This window comes from Hyperolius riggenbachi, chromosome 2, assembly GCF_040937935.1.
Source record: "Hyperolius riggenbachi isolate aHypRig1 chromosome 2, aHypRig1.pri, whole genome shotgun sequence".
NCBI classification, from domain to species: Eukaryota; Metazoa; Chordata; class Amphibia; order Anura; family Hyperoliidae; genus Hyperolius; species Hyperolius riggenbachi.
The window spans coordinates 566,213,446-566,232,669 of NC_090647.1; the positions used below are offsets into that span (position 1 = coordinate 566,213,446).

At 49.7% G+C, this 19,224-nt stretch overlaps 1 protein-coding gene across 1 annotated transcript in view; it reads left to right on the top strand.

Moving 5' to 3' along the window:
• SPAG17 (sperm associated antigen 17) overlaps positions 1-19,224 on the top strand; it is a 311,336-nt gene that overhangs the window by 142,440 nt on the left and 149,672 nt on the right. The window contains exons 2-3 of the mRNA XM_068270990.1: positions 2,907-3,047; positions 7,162-7,221. Coding sequence (XP_068127091.1) covers positions 2,907-3,047; positions 7,162-7,221 — 201 coding nt within the window. The remainder of the gene's footprint in view (positions 1-2,906; positions 3,048-7,161; positions 7,222-19,224) is intronic.

Genomic DNA, 19,224 nt, shown 5'->3' on the forward strand with positions numbered 1-19,224 from the left:
AGCATGATGATGTCAGCACCGTACACTGAACAGGGAGAATTCACTGAGCTGAAACATTTATCAGCTACACAAAAGTCATCTTTTCAATGCCTTTCTTATGCACGGAAGGCAATAGTCAGCTATGCATGGTCTTATTGTGAAGAGGACGTGGCCATAAATCCTAATTCGCTTTTCCATTTGTTTTTGTTTTTTTAACAGACATTTTATTGAAATTTTTTGAACAAATTACAATACACAATCATAGGGGGGGGAAAGGGAAGGGGGGGGGGGGGGGTAGGAGGAGGGAAAAGGGAAGGGATGGGAAGGGAACTCCTCAGCTCCCATACTCATTACATTTTGTTTACATTCACTACCTATTACTTAGCCGCGTTCCACCACTCACTTCCACGCTTCCTCCTTCCGGCTTGAAAGAGGCAGCGCCGAGGGCGCAACTAGAAATCACTGGGCCCCCCTGCAAAATTTTGGATGGGGCCCCCTCCCCCTGCACACTGAGCAGGGACTGTCTACAGATCTTTGTTTACAAAACTTAGTATGATTCTTTATCAGTGACTGAGCAGATGCAGTCATTAGAACAATTGTGCAATTGACCGCCAAAAGTTTTTTCTCTTCTTGCCCTGTGTTGTCAGTCTCTCAGGTCTGGACCCCCCTGCAGCTGCTTCCTTTGCAGGGTCTATTGTTACGCCCCTGGGTAGCGCGGTAGTGAGTCATGGAATGCGGATTTCATTACACCTGTGATGCGTAATGGAATTCAGACGGCCCAAAGACTTCTGGGTAAGTTAACCCCACCCATACCGCGGTCACACGTGATGTCATTAGACTGCATTTGAATTCCAAATTCAAGTCGGTCTGGACTGGAAAGCCTGTGACTGCTTACCAATCTCATCAGATTCATGAAATCTATTTCAATTTATGGTTCAATATCATTATTCTGATTGGATTGCTTAGGAATTTTTTTTTTTTTCATGCAAAGAATCGTTTATTCTGCAAATTGTATCGTTAGTGGCCACCTTAAAACATCTCTGCTCTCCCTAGTGATGAGTGAGTCGCACCACTTTGTACACATTTGTTGAGGCCTCTTGCACACTTCATACGATTCCGATTTTGAATCGGTCCTGCTTGGAGCGTTTTTCTGCGTTTTTCTTTTTGTCTTGATAGCTTTAAGGGAAAATCGGATATCGCAAATGGGATTTGCGGTGTGCAGGGGTCCTGAGATGTAGTTGGGCAATTCCGGCCTGTGTAAGTTAGTTTATACAGGTGGAGGGGTTTATTCACATTATTAGTCCGTTGTTGTTTAGTAGGGATCTCTGCCTAATTCCTGTAAGATCACCTTTTTGGCTAAGTGGCATAATGTAAAGAGGAGGGGTTTCTTATACCCATTAAAGGTCTCTTCTGAAGAGGTCTCTTCTTGGCAATACTAATCTATCTTCAAGGATAAACCGACAATCCAGCAGCCGGGATATCATCCTCTGTATCTGGGCTCGATAGCCTGCCAGGGCCGGGCGTGCCAATATCATGTGCGGGTACACGCCTGCTTCCAGCCCATACCTGGTGCATAAATCTGAGTGTGTATCATTCATTCTGTGTAGTGGGTGGGGTGTAACGTTACCCTATGGAGGGAATTCATCTGGGCCAGCCCATCTCTTCCCAATATCAGGAACTCAGCCCAGTGCATCATTCCATTCTGCATCATCTATTCCCCAGGTCTAGCGCCCATTGGGCCTTAATGTTTGTTGTGTCACTATAAAAATGGGCCAGCAGCCCTTCTGCTAGTGGGTCTAATTTTAAACTGGGTCCCTCCCCTGCTGTCTGCCAATACTGGGTCCCTCCCCTGCTGTCTGCCTATTACTGGGTCCCTCCCCTGCTCTGTCTTCCTATTACTGGGTCCCTCCCCGTCTCTGCCTGCCTATACTGGGTCCCTCCCCTGCTCTGTCTGCCTATTACTGGGTCCCTCCCCTGCTCTGTCTTCCTATTACTTGGTCCCTCCCCGTCTCTGCCTGCCTATACTGGGTCCCTCCCCTGCTCTGTCTGCCTATTACTGGGTCCCTCCCCTGCTCTGTCTGCCTATTACTGGGTCCCTCCCTTGCTCTGTCTGCCTATTACTGGGTCCCTCCCCTGCTCTGTCTGTTAATGCTGGGTCCCTCCCCGTCTCTGCCTGCCTATACTGGGTCCCTCCCCTGCTCTGTCTACCTATTACTTGGTCCCTCCCCTGCTCTGTCTGCCTATTACTGGGTCCCTCCCCTGCTCTTTCTGCCAATACTGGGTCCCTCCCCTGCTCTGTCTGACTATTACTGGGTCCCTCCCCTGCTCTGTCTGCCTATTACTGGGTCCCTCCCCTGCTCTGTCTGCCTATTACTGGGTCCCTCCCCTGCTCTTTCTGCCAATACTGGGTCCCTCCCCTGCTCTGTCTTCCTATTACTGGGTCCCTCTCCTGCTCTGTCTGTCTATTACTGGGTCCCTCCCCTGCTCTGTCTCTCTATACTGGGTCCCTCCCCCTGGCTCCCTATACATTACACAGTGTATATACTGTATCTGTATATATACATCTGTACATTGCCGTATGTTGTGTGACTTCTGTGCTGGTCCGTCCCCCACTCTGTCTGCCTATGCTGGGTCTCTCCCCCGCTTTGTCTGCCTATGCTAGGTCCCTCCCCCACTCTAGCTCCCTATACTGGGTCCCTTCCCCGCTCTGGCTCCTTATACTGGGTCCCTCCCCTGCTCTGTCTGCCTATTACTGTGTCCCTCCCTCGCTTTGTCTGCCTATGCTAGGTCCCTCCCCCGCTCTGGCTCCCTATACTGGGTCCCTCCCCTGCTCTGGCTCCCTATACTGTACACAGTGTATATCTCTGTATATATATCTGTACATTGCTGTATGTTGTGTGACCTGTGTATTGCTGGTGTCATTGCAGGAACACTGGAAGGCCAGCATTGCCTTTGTGGTTGAGAATCAGCCGGAAGATGAGGCACACACCCGGGCCCTGTGTCAGGCAGTGTGGGCCCCGCAGCGCCGGCTCTTCAGTGTCGTATCCTGGGATAAAGTCCTGCAGCAGGTGGGTAGCCACACTGGCCAGAAGTGCAACTAGACCTGGCTAACCTATACTGTGGACATCTATACCTGGCTCCACGACGGGGAGGGGGGTGGGGCAGTTTTTTCACTCTCGCCCTGGGTGCATTTTAGCCTAGAAACTGCCCTGGGGGAGGAGCAGGGAAAAACACATTGCTCCACTGCACTACTCTGCTGAAGGGGGAGGGAGGAACCGGGAAATATCACACTGCTCCACTGCACTACTCTGCAGAAGGGGGAGGAGCAGGGAAATATCACACTGCTCCACTGCACTACTCTGCAGAAGGAGGAGGAGCAGGGAAATATCACACTGCTCCACAGCACTACTCTGCAGAAGGGGGAGGAGCAGGGAAATATCACACTGCTCCACTGCATTACTCTGCAGAAGGAGGAGGAGCAGGGAAATATCACACTGCTTCACAGCACTACTCTGCAGAAGTGGGAGGAGCAGGGAAATATCACACTGCTCCACTGCACTACTCTGCAGAAGGAGGAGGAGCAGGGAAATATCACACTGCTCCACAGCACTACTCTGCAGAAGGGGGAGGAGCAGGGAAATATTACACTGCTCCACTGCACTACTCTGCAGAAGGAGGAGGAGCAGGGAAATATCACACTGCTCCAGTGCACTACTCTGCAGAAGTGGGAGGAGCAGGGAAATATCACACTGCTCCACTGCATTACTCTGCAGAAGGGGGAGGAGCAGGGAAATATCACACTGGTCCACAGCACTACTCTGCAGAAGGGGGAGGAGCAGGGAAATATCACACTGCTCCACTGCACTACTCTGCAGAAGGGGGAGGAGCAGGGAAATATCACACTGCTCCACTGCACTACTCTGCAGAAGGGGTAGGAGCATGGAAATATCACACTACTCCACAGCACTACTCTTCAGAAGGGGAGGAGTAGGGAAATATCACACTGCTCCACTGCGCTACTCTGCTGAAGGGGGAGGGAGGAACCGGGAAATATCACACTTCTCCACTGCACTACTCTGCAGAAGGGGGAGGAGCAGGGAAATATCACACTGCTCCACTGCACTACTCTGCAGAAGGAGGAGGAGCAGGGAAATATCACACTGCTCCACAGCACTACTCTGCAGAAGGGGGAGGAGCAGGGAAATATCACACTGCTCCACAGCACTACTCTGCAGAAGGGGGAGGAGCAGGGAAATATTACACTGCTCCACTGCACTACTCTGCAGGAGGAGGAGCAGGGAAATATCACACTGCTCCAGTGCACTACTCTGCAGAAGTGGGAGGAGCAGGGAAATATCACACTGCTCCACTGCATTACTCTGCAGAAGGGGGAGGAGCAGGGAAATATCACACTGCTCCAGTGCACTACTCTGCAGAAGGGTGAGGAGCAGGGAAATATCACACTGCTCCACTGCACTACTCTGCAGAAGGAGGAGGAGCAGGGAAATATCACACTGCTCCACTGCACTACTCTGCAGAAGGGGGAGGAGCAGGGAAATATCACACTGCTCCACTGCACTACTCTGCAGAAGGGGGAGGAGCAGGGAAATATCACACTGCTCCACTGCACTACTCTGCAGAAGGGGTAGGAGCATGGAAATATCACACTACTCCACTGCACTACTCTGCAGAAGGGGTAGGAGCATGGAAATATCACACTACTCCACTGCACTACTCTTCAGAAGGGGAGGAGTAGGGAAATATCACACTGCTCCACTGCGCTACTCTGCAGAAGGGGGAGGAGAAGATAGTCCACATCAGGAGATTGCTATAGTTACACCACTTAGTTTGACAAGGTTCAATAAATATTTAATCTTAATAAACAATTTGGCCCACGACTTAAAGAGAGTCTGAAGCGAGAATAAATCTCGCTTCAGACCTCATATATAGCAGGGGCACGTGTGCCCCTGCTAAACCGCCGCTATCCCGCGGCTAAACGAGGGTCCCTGTCCCCCCAAATCCCCTCCGTAATGCGGGGGAGCGCTTCCTGGTTGGGGCAGGGCTAACCGCCGCAGCCCTGCCCCACGCGCGTCTGTCAGCGCGTATCTCCGCCTCTCCCCCGCCCCCCTCAGTCTTCCTTCACTGAGAGGGGCGGGGGAGAGGCGGCGATGCGCTGCTGATAGACGCGACTGGAGGCAGGGCTGCAGCCGTTAGCCCTGCCTCCAGGAGCAACCAAGTCTGCGACCAAGTGTCGCAGTGGGGGGTTTGGGGGTCAAGGGACCCCCGTTTAGCGGCACTATTGCAGCGGTTTATGAGCTCTGAAGCGAGACTTATTCTCGCTTCAGAGTCTCTTTAAAGAGAACCTGTACTGAGTACAATTATTTAAAATAAACACATGAGGTAACTTCAAATGAACATTACATAGTTACCTCACCCTCAGTTCCTCTCAGAAGCTCACCATTTTCTTCTTACAGTGATCCCTTCCAGTTCTGACAACATTTTGTCCGAACTGAAATATATCAGTTGCTGTCAGTTACAGCTGAGAGGAGAACTGATGTGTCCATGTTTCCCTATGGCTCATGTGTGCAATGTTACAGTTTAACAGCGTGCTGACCAGAAAGCTGTTATGGTGTAATGGCCATTTTCAAAATGGAGGACGGAGAAATCCATTGATCACAGTGGACAAACAGGATGCAGGAGAGGAAAAAGAAATTGAGGAGTAGACTACACAGGAGGTAAGTATGACTTGTGTATGCTTATTTTGACTTTTAATTTTCAGTTCAGGTTTTCTTTAAGCTGCATACCCACCAATAGATCGATCAGGGAACTGACGTTGACGTAACCTGGTGAGCAAGCGTTCTCCGGTCCACCTCCTACTGCGGGAACACAATTCGGTACACAACGGGGGCAAACGATGGTTCATGTGACCGCGGTACTTTTCATGGAAGTCGTCGGGGATCTTAAAGATGCAATCCACCGTGACAGATGGTAATTGTCGGGTGTCGCAAAAGATCGTTTGCTTGATCGCGCGAAAATACCCACCTCGCAAAATCACGGAAACCATTGCTTGTTGCGCATAAAATTGTGCATCATTGGAAAAATCATGTTGTTGTGGATACACTATAGACTATGTTTTAGATTTTGGCCTCTTACGTGATTGAGTTTGCCACCCCTGCCCTAAACCATTATCCCTAAGACCTCGTTCCCATTGCGTTCCGATAGCATGTCTGTTCGCGTTGACAGTTTTTTGAGGCATTTTTTTATTGCTTTCCTGGCGCTTGGAGCAGCGATGCGTTTTTGTTGAAAGCTCTTTTCTACGCGCTTTTTCCGAGCGGTTTTGTAATTCATTCCCTGACGCAAGTCAGGAAGTGAACGCTTTGAACTGGAAAATAATAAATTCAATGTATTTATTTTTAAAGGATACCCGAGGTGACATGTGACATGATGAGATAGACATGTGTATGTACAGTGCCTAGCACACATATAACTATGCTGTGCTCCTTTTTTTCTTTCTCAGTCTGAAAGAGTTAAATATTAGGTATGTAAGTGGCTGACTGAGTCCTGACTCAGACAGGAAGTAACTACAGTGTAGAAATTCTAACTATAAAACACTTTCCTAGCAGAAAATGTCTTCTGAGAGCAAGAAATTGGAATTTCTTATCAGTGAGGGTCACACTGTAGTCACTTCCTGTCTGAGTCAGGACTGAGTCAGCCACTTACATACCTGATATTTAACTCTTTCAGGCAGAGAACGAAAAAAAGAACACCACCTAGTTATTTGTGTGCTAGGCACTGTACATACACGTTATCTCATCATGTCACATGTCACCTTGGGTATCCTTTAAAAACGCTATCGCTGCACAAAGCGATTTTGTGAGTGTTTTGCGTTGTGCGTATACCTTCCATTGAGGTGGAATCGCCTCAGAAATGACCCAGCAGTGCTTTGCTGAGCAGATCAGAAACGAACCGCTCAGATGTGAAGTTTCTCATAGGGAATCATTGCACGAGCGCTTTCAGGGCGATTTTGAAAATCGCCAGCGCTTAAAATAATCACAAAACGCCTCTAGTGTGAACTGGCCCTGACTCATTGAAACATAGTGATTTCTGTTGTTTTTTTTTTTGATCTATATATTCCTGACGGTTCTTGCTGCAAACGGTTGATGCTGCTGTCGTTCCTCCCAGGTGCACGAGCTGGGGAACACGAAGGTGAAGAAGGGGAAGGACGCCCCCCTGTATTACGAGGTGAGTGCGTATTATGGGCCTGCGTGTGACCATGTTTCTGTGGTTTTTGTTGGTTATTGCGGTCGGGCCGCGCAGGAATTTTTCCAGCAATGCGTCTGTAGTGGTCGCCGGCCTTCAGCGTTTAAGCATAATGTGCACAAGGCCGTAAAACACGCCGATTATTCCTACCGACCCTCGCAAACCTTTTATTAACAATTTCACAGCGCCTGGGGCCAGCCAATCGCTCCATGCCGTAACACGGCGCTTGCGTTTTCACCCGGACCTGCCCCATAAATTTTAATGCATCTCAGTTTTAAGCCGATATATAAAAATAAGGCTTTTTCTCTGCGGTCAGGAGAGGGAGGGGGGTCCCGGGCGCCCCCCTCGGGCTCATTTAACACATACTCGATTGTTAAGTTTATTGGTTTAACTCTGCGTTTACCGGACGGCGCTGCCGCACAAACACCGGTTTACAAGTTATTTACGAGCTTGTGATTTGGAAAAAAAACGGTCCCTGCTCTCTGTCAGGGGAGGTAATTGGCTCTGGCACAACCTGCAGCAAAGGGCTGAGGATTCTCATTACCGCGCAGCTCGGGGGAGCTGCATATGGCGCAAGGCGTTTAAAGGTGTCCCTGCATCTTGTGACACCATGACTCCTGGGTGTCACTGCGTCCGAGGCAGAGAGCTGAGCCAGGTGCAGAGAGCAAAACAGAGGGAAGATGTGCTAAATATCTTTACAACTATTAAAGAGACACTGAAGCGAAAAAAAAAATATATAGTGAATTAGTTGTGTACTATGAATAATTACTAGAAGATTAGCAGCACAGAAAATATTCTCATACTTTTATTTTCAGTTATATAGTGTTTTTTCTAACATTGCATCATTCTCTAATATGTGCAGATTACACAACACTCAGCATTCAGAATGATTCTTTCAGAGCAGTCTGTGAAGTAATGACCTCTCCTCTATCAGAGAAAAAGTAAATAGTCCAGGAACAGTTGAGATAATAAAAGTCAGAAAACAGCCCTCTCCACGACTTTGAAAGTCGTAGAGCTTAATGGCTTTTTTGCATAGAGATAACAACTGGAGTTTCTTAACTCTTCCTGTACTGGAAACAATTAGACTGATGTGTCTGATCTTAATGTTTTATTTCTTAGCTGTACTACACATACAAATCATAATATCATCATTTTTTTTCGTTTTAGTGTATCTTTAAAGTGCAGCTGAACTCTTGCACAGGACAGAAGGAAAGAGGGAAATACATCCTGTATGTATTTAGAGAGTTTAGCCTGTCTAACTCCCCCTCATCTGTGACTAATCACAACTGTAGTTTGATCCCTCAGCTCTGTCAACTGGCTGCCTCTGCAGAGCAGCTAATTTGTAAACACAGGATGTTAACGAGCAGGAAGTAGACACACTGCAGATTAATTGCAGGATTTGTATCAGCTGTAAAAATATTTTTTTTTCTTTAAAGCTTATTAAGCTGTTGCTTATCTTTTAGAACAGAGAGGAAGTTCTAAAAATGCAAAAATGTTATTTTTGCATATTTTGCTTAGAGTTCTTCTTTAATCAACCAAGTTGTAATTTGAGGGTATATTTATGCCTCCGTTAAAGGGAATGTATTTATTTTTCTTACATTTTATTTCTTTACAAGATCACTCTCTTAAACACTTCTAAAATGTAAAATACATTCATATAAAATGTATTATCCAGAATAAAATGTAGTATAAATGACTTATTTCCTCTGTTGCTGTCACTTACGGTAGGACTCAGCGCTGCAAGGCAAGAGATATAACCACTACGCCACCGCGCTGCCCTGAATATTTTGAATATTTTTGAATATTTTGGGTTTATCCGGATTGATCGCCATCTTGGCGCTGCTTTGGCATGAAGACGATTTCTCTGGGTAATTTTCGGGAATCTGAGGCCTCCTCGCCGGTTCCAGCGCGTTGATAAATAACCGCCAATGTTTACATCGCATCCGTGATACGGAGGAATATAACGACCCGGATAAAGGCCGCCTCCGCAGTCGTCTCGCATTTTATAGAAGTGCGGTTCTGAAATACAAAGCGAAGTCAAGCAGAGTCTCGGCTGTGAGAGTGACATCGGCCCATAATCCCTCTCTCTGCTGTTCTTACACAATTAGCGCTACTCTCAGGCAGAGTCTCGGCTGTGAGAATGACATCGGCCCATAATCCCTCTCTCTGCTGTTCTTACACAATTAGCGCTACTCTCAGGCAGAGTCTCGGCTGTGAGAATGACATCGGCCCATAATCCCTCTCTCTGCTGTTCTTACACAATTAGCGCTACTCTCAGGCAGAATCTCGGCTGTGAGAGTGACATCGGCCCATAATCCCTCTCTCTGCTGTTCTTACACAATTAGCGCTACTCTCAGGCAGAGTCTCGGCTGTGAGAGTGACATCGGCCCATAATCCCTCTCTCTGCTGTTCTTACACAATTAGCGCTACTCTCAAGCAGAGTCTCGGCTGTGAGAGTGACATCGGCCCATAATCCCTCTCTCTGCTGTTCTTACACAATTAGTGCTACTCTCAGGCAGTCTCGGCTGTGAGAGTGACATCGGCCCATAATCCTTCTCTCTGCTGTTCTTACACAATTAGTGCTACTCTCAGGCAGAGTCTCGGCTGTGAGAGTGACATCGGCCCATAATCCCTCTCTCTGCTGTTCTTACACATTTAGCGCTACTCTCAAGCAGAGTCTCGGCTGTGAGAGTGACATCGGCCCATAATCCCTCTCTCTGCTGTTCTTATACAATTAGCGCTACTCTCAGGCAGAGTCTCGGCTGTGAGAATGACATCGGCCCATAATCCCTCTCTCTGCTGTTCTTACACAATTAGCGCTACTCTCAAGCAGAGTCTCGGCTGCCTGTGAGAATGACATCGGCCCATAATCCCTCTCTCTGCTGTTTATACACAATTAGTGCTACTCTCAGGCAGAGTCTCGGCTGTGAGAATGACATCGGCCCATAATCCCTCTCTGTGCTCCTCTTACACAATTAGCGCTACTCTCAGGCAGAGTCTCGGCTGTGAGAATGACATCGGCCCATAATCCCTCTCTCTGCTGCTCTTACACAATTAGCGCTACTCTCAGGCAGAGTCTCGGCTGTGAGAGTGACATCGGCCCATAATCCTTCTCTCTGCTGTTCTTACACAATTAGTGCTACTCTCAGGCAGAGTCTCGGCTGTGAGAGTGACATCGGCCCATAATCCCTCTCTCTGCTGTTCTTACACATTTAGCGCTACTCTCAAGCAGAGTCTCGGCTGTGAGAGTGACATCGGCCCATAATCCCTCTCTCTGCTGTTCTTATACAATTAGCGCTACTCTCAGGCAGAGTCTCGGCTGTGAGAATGACATCGGCCCATAATCCCTCTCTCTGCTGTTCTTACACAATTAGCGCTACTCTCAAGCAGAGTCTCGGCTGCCTGTGAGAATGACATCGGCCCATAATCCCTCTCTCTGCTGTTTATACACAATTAGTGCTACTCTCAGGCAGAGTCTCGGCTGTGAGAATGACATCGGCCCATAATCCCTCTCTGTGCTCCTCTTACACAATTAGCGCTACTCTCAGGCAGAGTCTCGGCTGTGAGAATGACATCGGCCCATAATCCCTCTCTCTGCTGCTCTTACACAATTAGCGCTACTCTCAGGCAGAGTCTCGGCTGTGAGAGTGACATCGGCCCATAATCCCTCTCTCTGCTGCTCTTACACAATTAGCGCTACTCTCAGGCAGAGTGTCGGCTGTGAGAGTGACATCGGCCCATAATCCCTCTCTCTGCTGCTCTTACACAATTAGCGCTACTCTCAGGCAGAGTCTCGGCTGTGAGAATGACATCGGCCCATAATCCCTCTCTCTGCTGCTCTTACACAATTAGCGCTACTCTCAGGCAGAGTCTCGGCTGTGAGAGTGACATCGGCCCATAATCCCTCTCTCTGCTGCTCTTACACAATTAGCGATACTCTCAGGCAGAGTCTCGGCTGTGAGAGTGACATCGGCCCATAATCCCTCTCTCTGCTGCTCTTACACAATTAGCGCTACTCTCAGGCAGAGTCTCGGCTGTGAGAGTGACATCGGCCCATAATCCCTCTCTCTGCTGCTCTTACACAATTAGCGCTACTCTCAGGCAGAGTCTCGGCTGTGAGAGTGACATCGGCCCATAATCCCTCTCTCTGCTGCTCTTACACAATTAGCGATACTCTCAGGCAGAGTCTCGGCTGTGAGAGTGACATCGGCCCATAATCCCTCTCTCTGCTGCTCTTACACAATTAGCGCTACTCTCAGGCAGAGTCTCGGCTGTGAGAGTGACATCGGCCCATAATCCCTCTCTCTGCTGCTCTTACACAATTAGCGCTACTCTCAGGCAGAGTCTCGGCTGTGAGAGTGACATCGGCCCATAATCCCTCTCTCTGCTGCTCTTACACAATTAGCGCTACTCTCAGGCAGAGTCTCGGCTGTGAGAATGACATCGGCCCATAATCCCTCTCTCTGCTGCTCTTACACAATTAGCGCTACTCTCAGGCAGAGTCTCGGCTGTGAGAGTGACATCGGCCCATAATCCCTCTCTCTGCTGCTCTTACACAATTAGCGCTACTCTCAGGCAGAGTCTCGGCTGTGAGAGTGACATCGGCCCATAATCCCTCTCTCTGCTGCTCTTACACAATTAGCGCTACTCTCAGGCAGAGTCTCGGCTGTGAGAATGACATCGGCCCATAATCCCTCTCTCTGCTGCTCTTACACAATTAGCGCTACTCTCAGGCAGAGTCTCGGCTGTGAGAGTGACATCGGCCCATAATCCCTCTCTCTGCTGCTCTTACACAATTAGCGCTACTCTCAGGCAGAGTCTCGGCTGTGAGAATGACATCGGCCCATAATCCCTCTCTCTGCTGCTGTTACAGAATTAGCGATACTCTCAGGCAGAGTCTCGGCTGTGAGAATGACATCGGCCCATAATCCCTCTCTCTGCTGCTCTTACACAATTAGCGCTACTCTCAGGCAGAGTCTCGGCTGTGAGAGTGACATCGGCCCATAATCCCTCTCTCTGCTGCTCTTACACAATTAGCGCTACTCTCAGGCAGAGTCTCGGCTGTGAGAATGACATCGGCCCATAATCCCTCTCTCTGCTGCTCTTACACAATTAGCGCTACTCTCAGGCAGAGTCTCGGCTGTGAGAGTGACATCGGCCCATAATCCCTCTCTCTGCTGCTCTTACATAATTAGCGCTACTCTCAGGCAGAGTGTCGGCTGTGAGAGTGACATCGGCCCATAATCCCTCTCTCTGCTGCTCTTACACAATTAGCGATACTCTCAGGCAGAGTCTCGGCTGTGAGAGTGACATCGGCCCATAATCCCTCTCTCTGCTGCTCTTACACAATTAGCGCTACTCTCAGGCAGAGTCTCGGCTGTGAGAGTGACATCGGCCCATAATCCCTCTCTCTGCTGCTCTTACACAATTAGCGCTACTCTCAGGCAGAGTCTCGGCTGTGAGAGTGACATCGGCCCATAATCCCTCTCTCTGCTGCTCTTACACAATTAGCGATACTCTCAGGCAGAGTCTCGGCTGTGAGAGTGACATCGGCCCATAATCCCTCTCTCTGCTGCTCTTACACAATTAGCGCTACTCTCAGGCAGAGTCTCGGCTGTGAGAGTGACATCGGCCCATAATCCCTCTCTCTGCTGCTCTTACACAATTAGCGCTACTCTCAGGCAGAGTCTCGGCTGTGAGAGTGACATCGGCCCATAATCCCTCTCTCTGCTGCTCTTACACAATTAGCGCTACTCTCAGGCAGAGTCTCGGCTGTGAGAATGACATCGGCCCATAATCCCTCTCTCTGCTGCTCTTACACAATTAGCGCTACTCTCAGGCAGAGTCTCGGCTGTGAGAGTGACATCGGCCCATAATCCCTCTCTCTGCTGCTCTTACACAATTAGCGCTACTCTCAGGCAGAGTCTCGGCTGTGAGAGTGACATCGGCCCATAATCCCTCTCTCTGCTGCTCTTACACAATTAGCGCTACTCTCAGGCAGAGTCTCGGCTGTGAGAATGACATCGGCCCATAATCCCTCTCTCTGCTGCTCTTACACAATTAGCGCTACTCTCAGGCAGAGTCTCGGCTGTGAGAGTGACATCGGCCCATAATCCCTCTCTCTGCTGCTCTTACACAATTAGCGCTACTCTCAGGCAGAGTCTCGGCTGTGAGAATGACATCGGCCCATAATCCCTCTCTCTGCTGCTGTTACAGAATTAGCGATACTCTCAGGCAGAGTCTCGGCTGTGAGAATGACATCGGCCCATAATCCCTCTCTCTGCTGCTCTTACACAATTAGCGCTACTCTCAGGCAGAGTCTCGGCTGTGAGAGTGACATCGGCCCATAATCCCTCTCTCTGCTGCTCTTACACAATTAGCGCTACTCTCAGGCAGAGTCTCGGCTGTGAGAATGACATCGGCCCATAATCCCTCTCTCTGCTGCTCTTACACAATTAGCGCTACTCTCAGGCAGAGTCTCGGCTGTGAGAGTGACATCGGCCCATAATCCCTCTCTCTGCTGCTCTTACATAATTAGCGCTACTCTCAGGCAGAGTGTCGGCTGTGAGAGTGACATCGGCCCATAATCCCTCTCTCTGCTGCTCTTACACAATTAGCGCTACTCTCAGGCAGAGTATCGGCTGTGAGAGTGACATCGGCCCATAATCCCTCTCTCTGCTGTTCTTACACAATTAGCGCTACTCTCAGGCAGAGTCTCGGCTGTGAGAGTGACATCGGCCCATAATCCCTCTCTCTGCTGCTCTTACACAATTAGCGCTACTCTCAGGCAGAGTCTCGGCTGTGAGAATGACATCGGCCCATAATCCCTCTCTCTGCTGCTCTTACACAATTAGCGCTACTCTCAGGCAGAGTCTCGGCTGTGAGAATGACATCGGCCCATAATCCCTCTCTCTGCTGCTCTTACACAATTAGCGCTACTCTCAGGCAGAGTCTCGGCTGTGATAATGACATCGGCCCATAATCCCTCTCTCTGCTGCTCTTACACAATTAGCGCTACTCTGAGGCAGAGTCTCGGCTGTGAGAGTGACATCGGCCCATAATCCCTCTCTCTGCTGCTCTTACACAATTAGCGCTACTCTCAGGCAGAGTCTCGGCTGTGAGAATGACATCGGCCCATAATCCCTCTCTCTGCTGCTCTTACACAATTAGCGCTACTCTCAGGCAGAGTCTCGGCTGTGAGAGTAACATCGGCCCATAATCCCTCTCTCTGCTGCTCTTACACAATTAGCGCTACTCTCAGGCAGAGTCTCGGCTGTGAGAATGACATCGGGCCATAATCCCTCTCTCTGCTGCTCTTACACAATTAGCGCTACTCTCAGGCAGAGTCTCGGCTGTGAGAATGACATCGGCCCATAATCCCTCTCTCTGCTGCTCTTACACAATTAGCGCTACTCTCAGGCAGAGTCTCGGCTGTGAGAGTGACATCGGCCCATAATCCCTCTCTCTGCTGCTCTTACACAATTAGCGCTACTCTCAGGCAGAGTCTCGGCTGTGAGGATGACATCGGCCCATAATCCCTCTCTCTGCTGTTCTTACACAATTAGCGCTACTCTCAGGCAGAGTCTCGGCTGTGAGGATGACATCGGCCCATAATCCCTCTCTCTGCTGCTCTTACACAATTAGCGCTACTCTCAGGCAGAGTCTCGGCTGTGATAATGACATCGGCCCATAATCCCTCTCTCTGCTGCTCTTACACAATTAGCGCTACTCTCAGGCAGAGTCTGGGCTGTGAGGATGACATCGGCCCATAATCCCTCTCTCTGCTGCTCTTACACAATTAGCGCTACTCTCAGGCAGAGTCTCGGCTGTGAGAATGACATCGGCCCATAATCCCTCTCTCTGCTGCTCTTACACAATTAGCGCTACTCTCAGGCAGAGTCTCGGCTGTGAGAGTGACATCGGCCCATAATCCCTCTCTCTGCTGCTCTTACACAATTAGCGCTACTCTCAGGCAGAGTCTCGGCTGTGAGGATGACATCGGCCCATAATCCCTCTCTCTGCTGTTCTTACACAATTAGCGCTACTCTCAGGCAGAGTCTCGGCTGTGAGGATGACATCGGCCCATAATCCCTCTCTCTGCTGCTCTTACACAATTAGCGCTACTCTCAGGCAGAGTCTCGGCTGTGATAATGACATCGGCCCATAATCCCTCTCTCTGCTGCTCTTACACAATTAGCGCTACTCTCAGGCAGAGTCTGGGCTGTGAGGATGACATCGGCCCATAATCCCTCTCTCTGCTGCTCTTACACAATTAGCGCTACTCTCAGGCAGAGTCTCGGCTGTGAGGATGACATCGGCCCATAATCCCTCTCTCTGCTGTTCTTACACAATTAGCGCTACTCTCAGGCAGAGTCTCGGCTGTGAGGATGACATCGGCCCATAATCCCTCTCTCTGCTGCTCTTACACAATTAGCGCTACTCTCAGGCAGAGTCTGGGCTGTGAGGATGACATCGGCCCATAATCCCTCTCTCTGCTGCTCTTACACAATTAGCGCTACTCTCAGGCAGAGTCTCGGCTGTGAGGATGACATCGGCCCATAATCCCTCTCTCTGCTGTTCTTACACAATTAGCGCTACTCTCAGGCAGAGTCTCGGCTGTGAGAGTGACATCGGCCCATAATCCCTCTCTCTGCTGTTCTTACACAATTAGCGCTACTCTCAGGCAGAGTCTCGGCTGTGAGAGTGACATCGGCCCATAATCCCTCTCTCTGCTGCTCTTACACAATTAGCGCTACTCTCAGGCAGAGTCTCGGCTGTGAGGATGACATCAGCCCATAATCCCTCTTTCTGCTGTTCTTACACAATTAGCGCTACTCTCAGGCAGAGTCTGGGCTGTGAGGATGACATCGGCCCATAATCCCTCTCTCTGCTGCTCTTACACAATTAGCGCTACTCTCAGGCAGAGTCTGGGCTGTGAGGATGACATCGGCCCATAATCCCTCTCTCTGCTGTTCTTACACAATTAGCGCTACTCTCAGGCAGAGTCTCGGCTGTGAGGATGACATCGGCCCATAATCCCTCTCTCTGCTGCTCTTACACAATTAGCGCTACTCTCAGGCAGAGTCTCGGCTGTGAGGATGACATCGGCCCATAATCCCTCTCTCTGCTGTTCTTATACAATTAGCGCTACTCTCAGGCAGAGTCTCGGCTGTGAGAGTGACATCGGCCCATAATCCCTCTCTCTGCTGTTCTTACACAATTAGCGCTACTCTCAGGCAGAGTCTCGGCTGTGAGAATGACATCGGCTCATAATCCCTCTCTCTGCTGTTCTTACACAATTAGCGCTACTCTCAAGCAGAGTCTCGGCTGTGAGAATGACATCGGCCCATAATCCCTCTCTCTGCTGCTCTTACACAATTAGCGCTACTCTCAGGCAGAGTCTCGGCTGTGAGAATGACATCGGCCCATAATCCCTCTCTCTGCTGCTCTTACACAATTAGCGCTACTCTTAGGCAGAGTCTCGGCTGTGAGAATGACATCGGCCCATAATCCCTCTCTCTGCTGCTCTTACACAATTAGCGCTACTCTCAGGCAGAGTTTCGGCTGTGAGAATGACATCGGCCCATAATCCCTCTCTCTGCTGTTCTTACACAATTAGCGCTACTCTCAAGCAGAGTCTCGGCTGTGAGAGTGACATCGGCCCTGGCCCATAATCCCTCTCTCTGCTGCTCTTACACAATTAGTGCTACTCTCAGGCAGAGTCTCGGCTGTGAGAATGACATCGGCCCATAATCCCTCTCTCTGCTGTTCTTACACAATTAGCGCTACTCTCAGGCAGAGTCTCGGCTGTGAGAATGACATCGGCCCATAATCCCTCTCTCTGCTGCTCTTACACAATTAGCGCTACTCTCAGGCAGAGTCTCGGCTGTGAGAATGACATCGGCCCATAATCCCTCTCTCTGCTGCTCTTACACAATTAGCGCTACTCTCAGGCAGAGTCTCGGCTGTGAGGATGACATCGGCCCATAATCCCTCTCTCTGCCGTTCTTACACAATTAGCGCTACTCTCAGGCAGAGTCTCGGCTGTGAGGATGACATCGGCCCATAATCCCTCTCTCTGCTGCTCTTACACAATTAGCGCTACTCTCAGGCAGAGTCTCAGCTGTGAGAATGACATCGGCCCATAATCCCTCTCTCTACTGTTCTTACACAATTAGCACTACTCTCAGGCAGAGAGTAGAGAGTCGGCCCATAATCCCTCTCTCTGCTGTTCTTACACAATTAGCGCTACTCTCAGGCAGAGTCTCGGCTGTGAGAATGACATCGGCCCATAATCCCTCTCTCTGCTGCTCTTACACAATTAGTGCTACTCTCAGGCAGAGTCTCGGCTGTGAGAATGACATCGGCCCTGGCCCATAATCCCTCTCTCTGCTGCTCTTACACAATTAGTGCTACTCTCAGGCAGAGTCTCGGCTGTGAGAATGACATCGGCCCATAATCCCTCTCTCTGCTGTTCTTACACAATTAGCGCTACTCTCAGGCAGAGTCTCGGCTGTGAGAATGACATCGGCCCATAATCCCTCTCTCTGCTGCTCTTACACAATTAGCGCTACTCTCAGGCAGAGTCTCGGCTGTGAGAATGACATCGGCCTATAATCCCTCTCTCTGCTGCTCTTACACAATTAGCGCTACTCTCAGGCAGAGTCTCGGCTGTGAGGATGACATCGGCCCATAATCCCTCTCTCTGCCGTTCTTACACAATTAGCGCTACTCTCAGGCAGAGTCTCGGCTGTGAGAGTGACATCGGCCCATAATCCCTCTCTCTGCTGCTCTTACACAATTAGCGCTACTCTCAGGCAGAGTCTCGGCTGTGAGAGTGACATCGGCCCATAATCCCTCTCTCTGCTGTTCTTACACAATTAGCGCTACTCTCAGGCAGAGTCTCGGCTGTGAGAGTGACATCGGCCCATAATCCCTCTCTCTGCTGTTCTTACACAATTAGCACTACTCTCAGGCAGAGAGTAGAGAGTCGGCCCATAATCCCTCTCTCTGCTGCTCTTACACAATTAGCGCTACTCTCAGGCAGAGTCTCGGCTGTGAGAATGACATCGGCCCATAATCCCTCTCTCTGCTGCTCTTACACAATTAGTGCTACTCTCAGGCAGAGTCTCGGCTGTGAGAGTGACATCGGCCCATAATCCCTCTCTCTGCTGCTCTTACACAATTAGCACTACTCTCAGGCAGAGAGTAGAGAGTCGGCCCATAATCCCTCTCTCTGCTGCTCTTACACAATTAGCGCTACTCTCAGGCAGAGTCTAGGCTGTGAGAATGACATCGGCCCATAATCCCTCTCTCTGCTGTTCTTACACAATTAGCGCTACTCTCAGGCAGAGTCTCGGCTGTGAGAGTGACATCGGCCCATAATCCCTCTCTCTGCTGCTCTTACACAATTAGCGCTACTCTCAGGCAGAGTCTCGGCTGTGAGAATGACATCGGCCCATAATCCCTCTCTCTGCTGCTCTTACACAATTAGCGCTACTCTCAGGCAGAGTCTTGGCTGTGAGAATGACATCGGCCCATAATCCCTCTCTCTGCTGCTCTTACACAATTAGCGCTATTCTCAGGCAGCGCCATAAACGTATTCTTAGCCTCCCGCCTTTATAGCGCTGCCAGAAATGTGAATGTTATTAGAGGCTCTGTGTAGACTGCAGCCTTTTATGATGTGCTTCAGTGGGGGGTTTTTCTGGGTTTCACTATTTGAGCTTTTTTATTTTTATCCTCCATTTCATGTGAGGCAGTAATCTTAGCGCCCCCTTTCCCCCCGGGGGGGGGGGGGGGGGCAATCATATCAGGGTGCAGGTCACGGGACTTCTAGGGTTAAACTGAAAGTAGTTTTTATTTTATTTTTTCATCTCATGTGGGCATTATTTTCCCCGGCATTGGGGTAAAGATAAAAGTAGATAAACGTAGATAAAAGTCGATGTTCGGCGACGCCCAAACGACCTCCAGCAAATCCTGTGATGT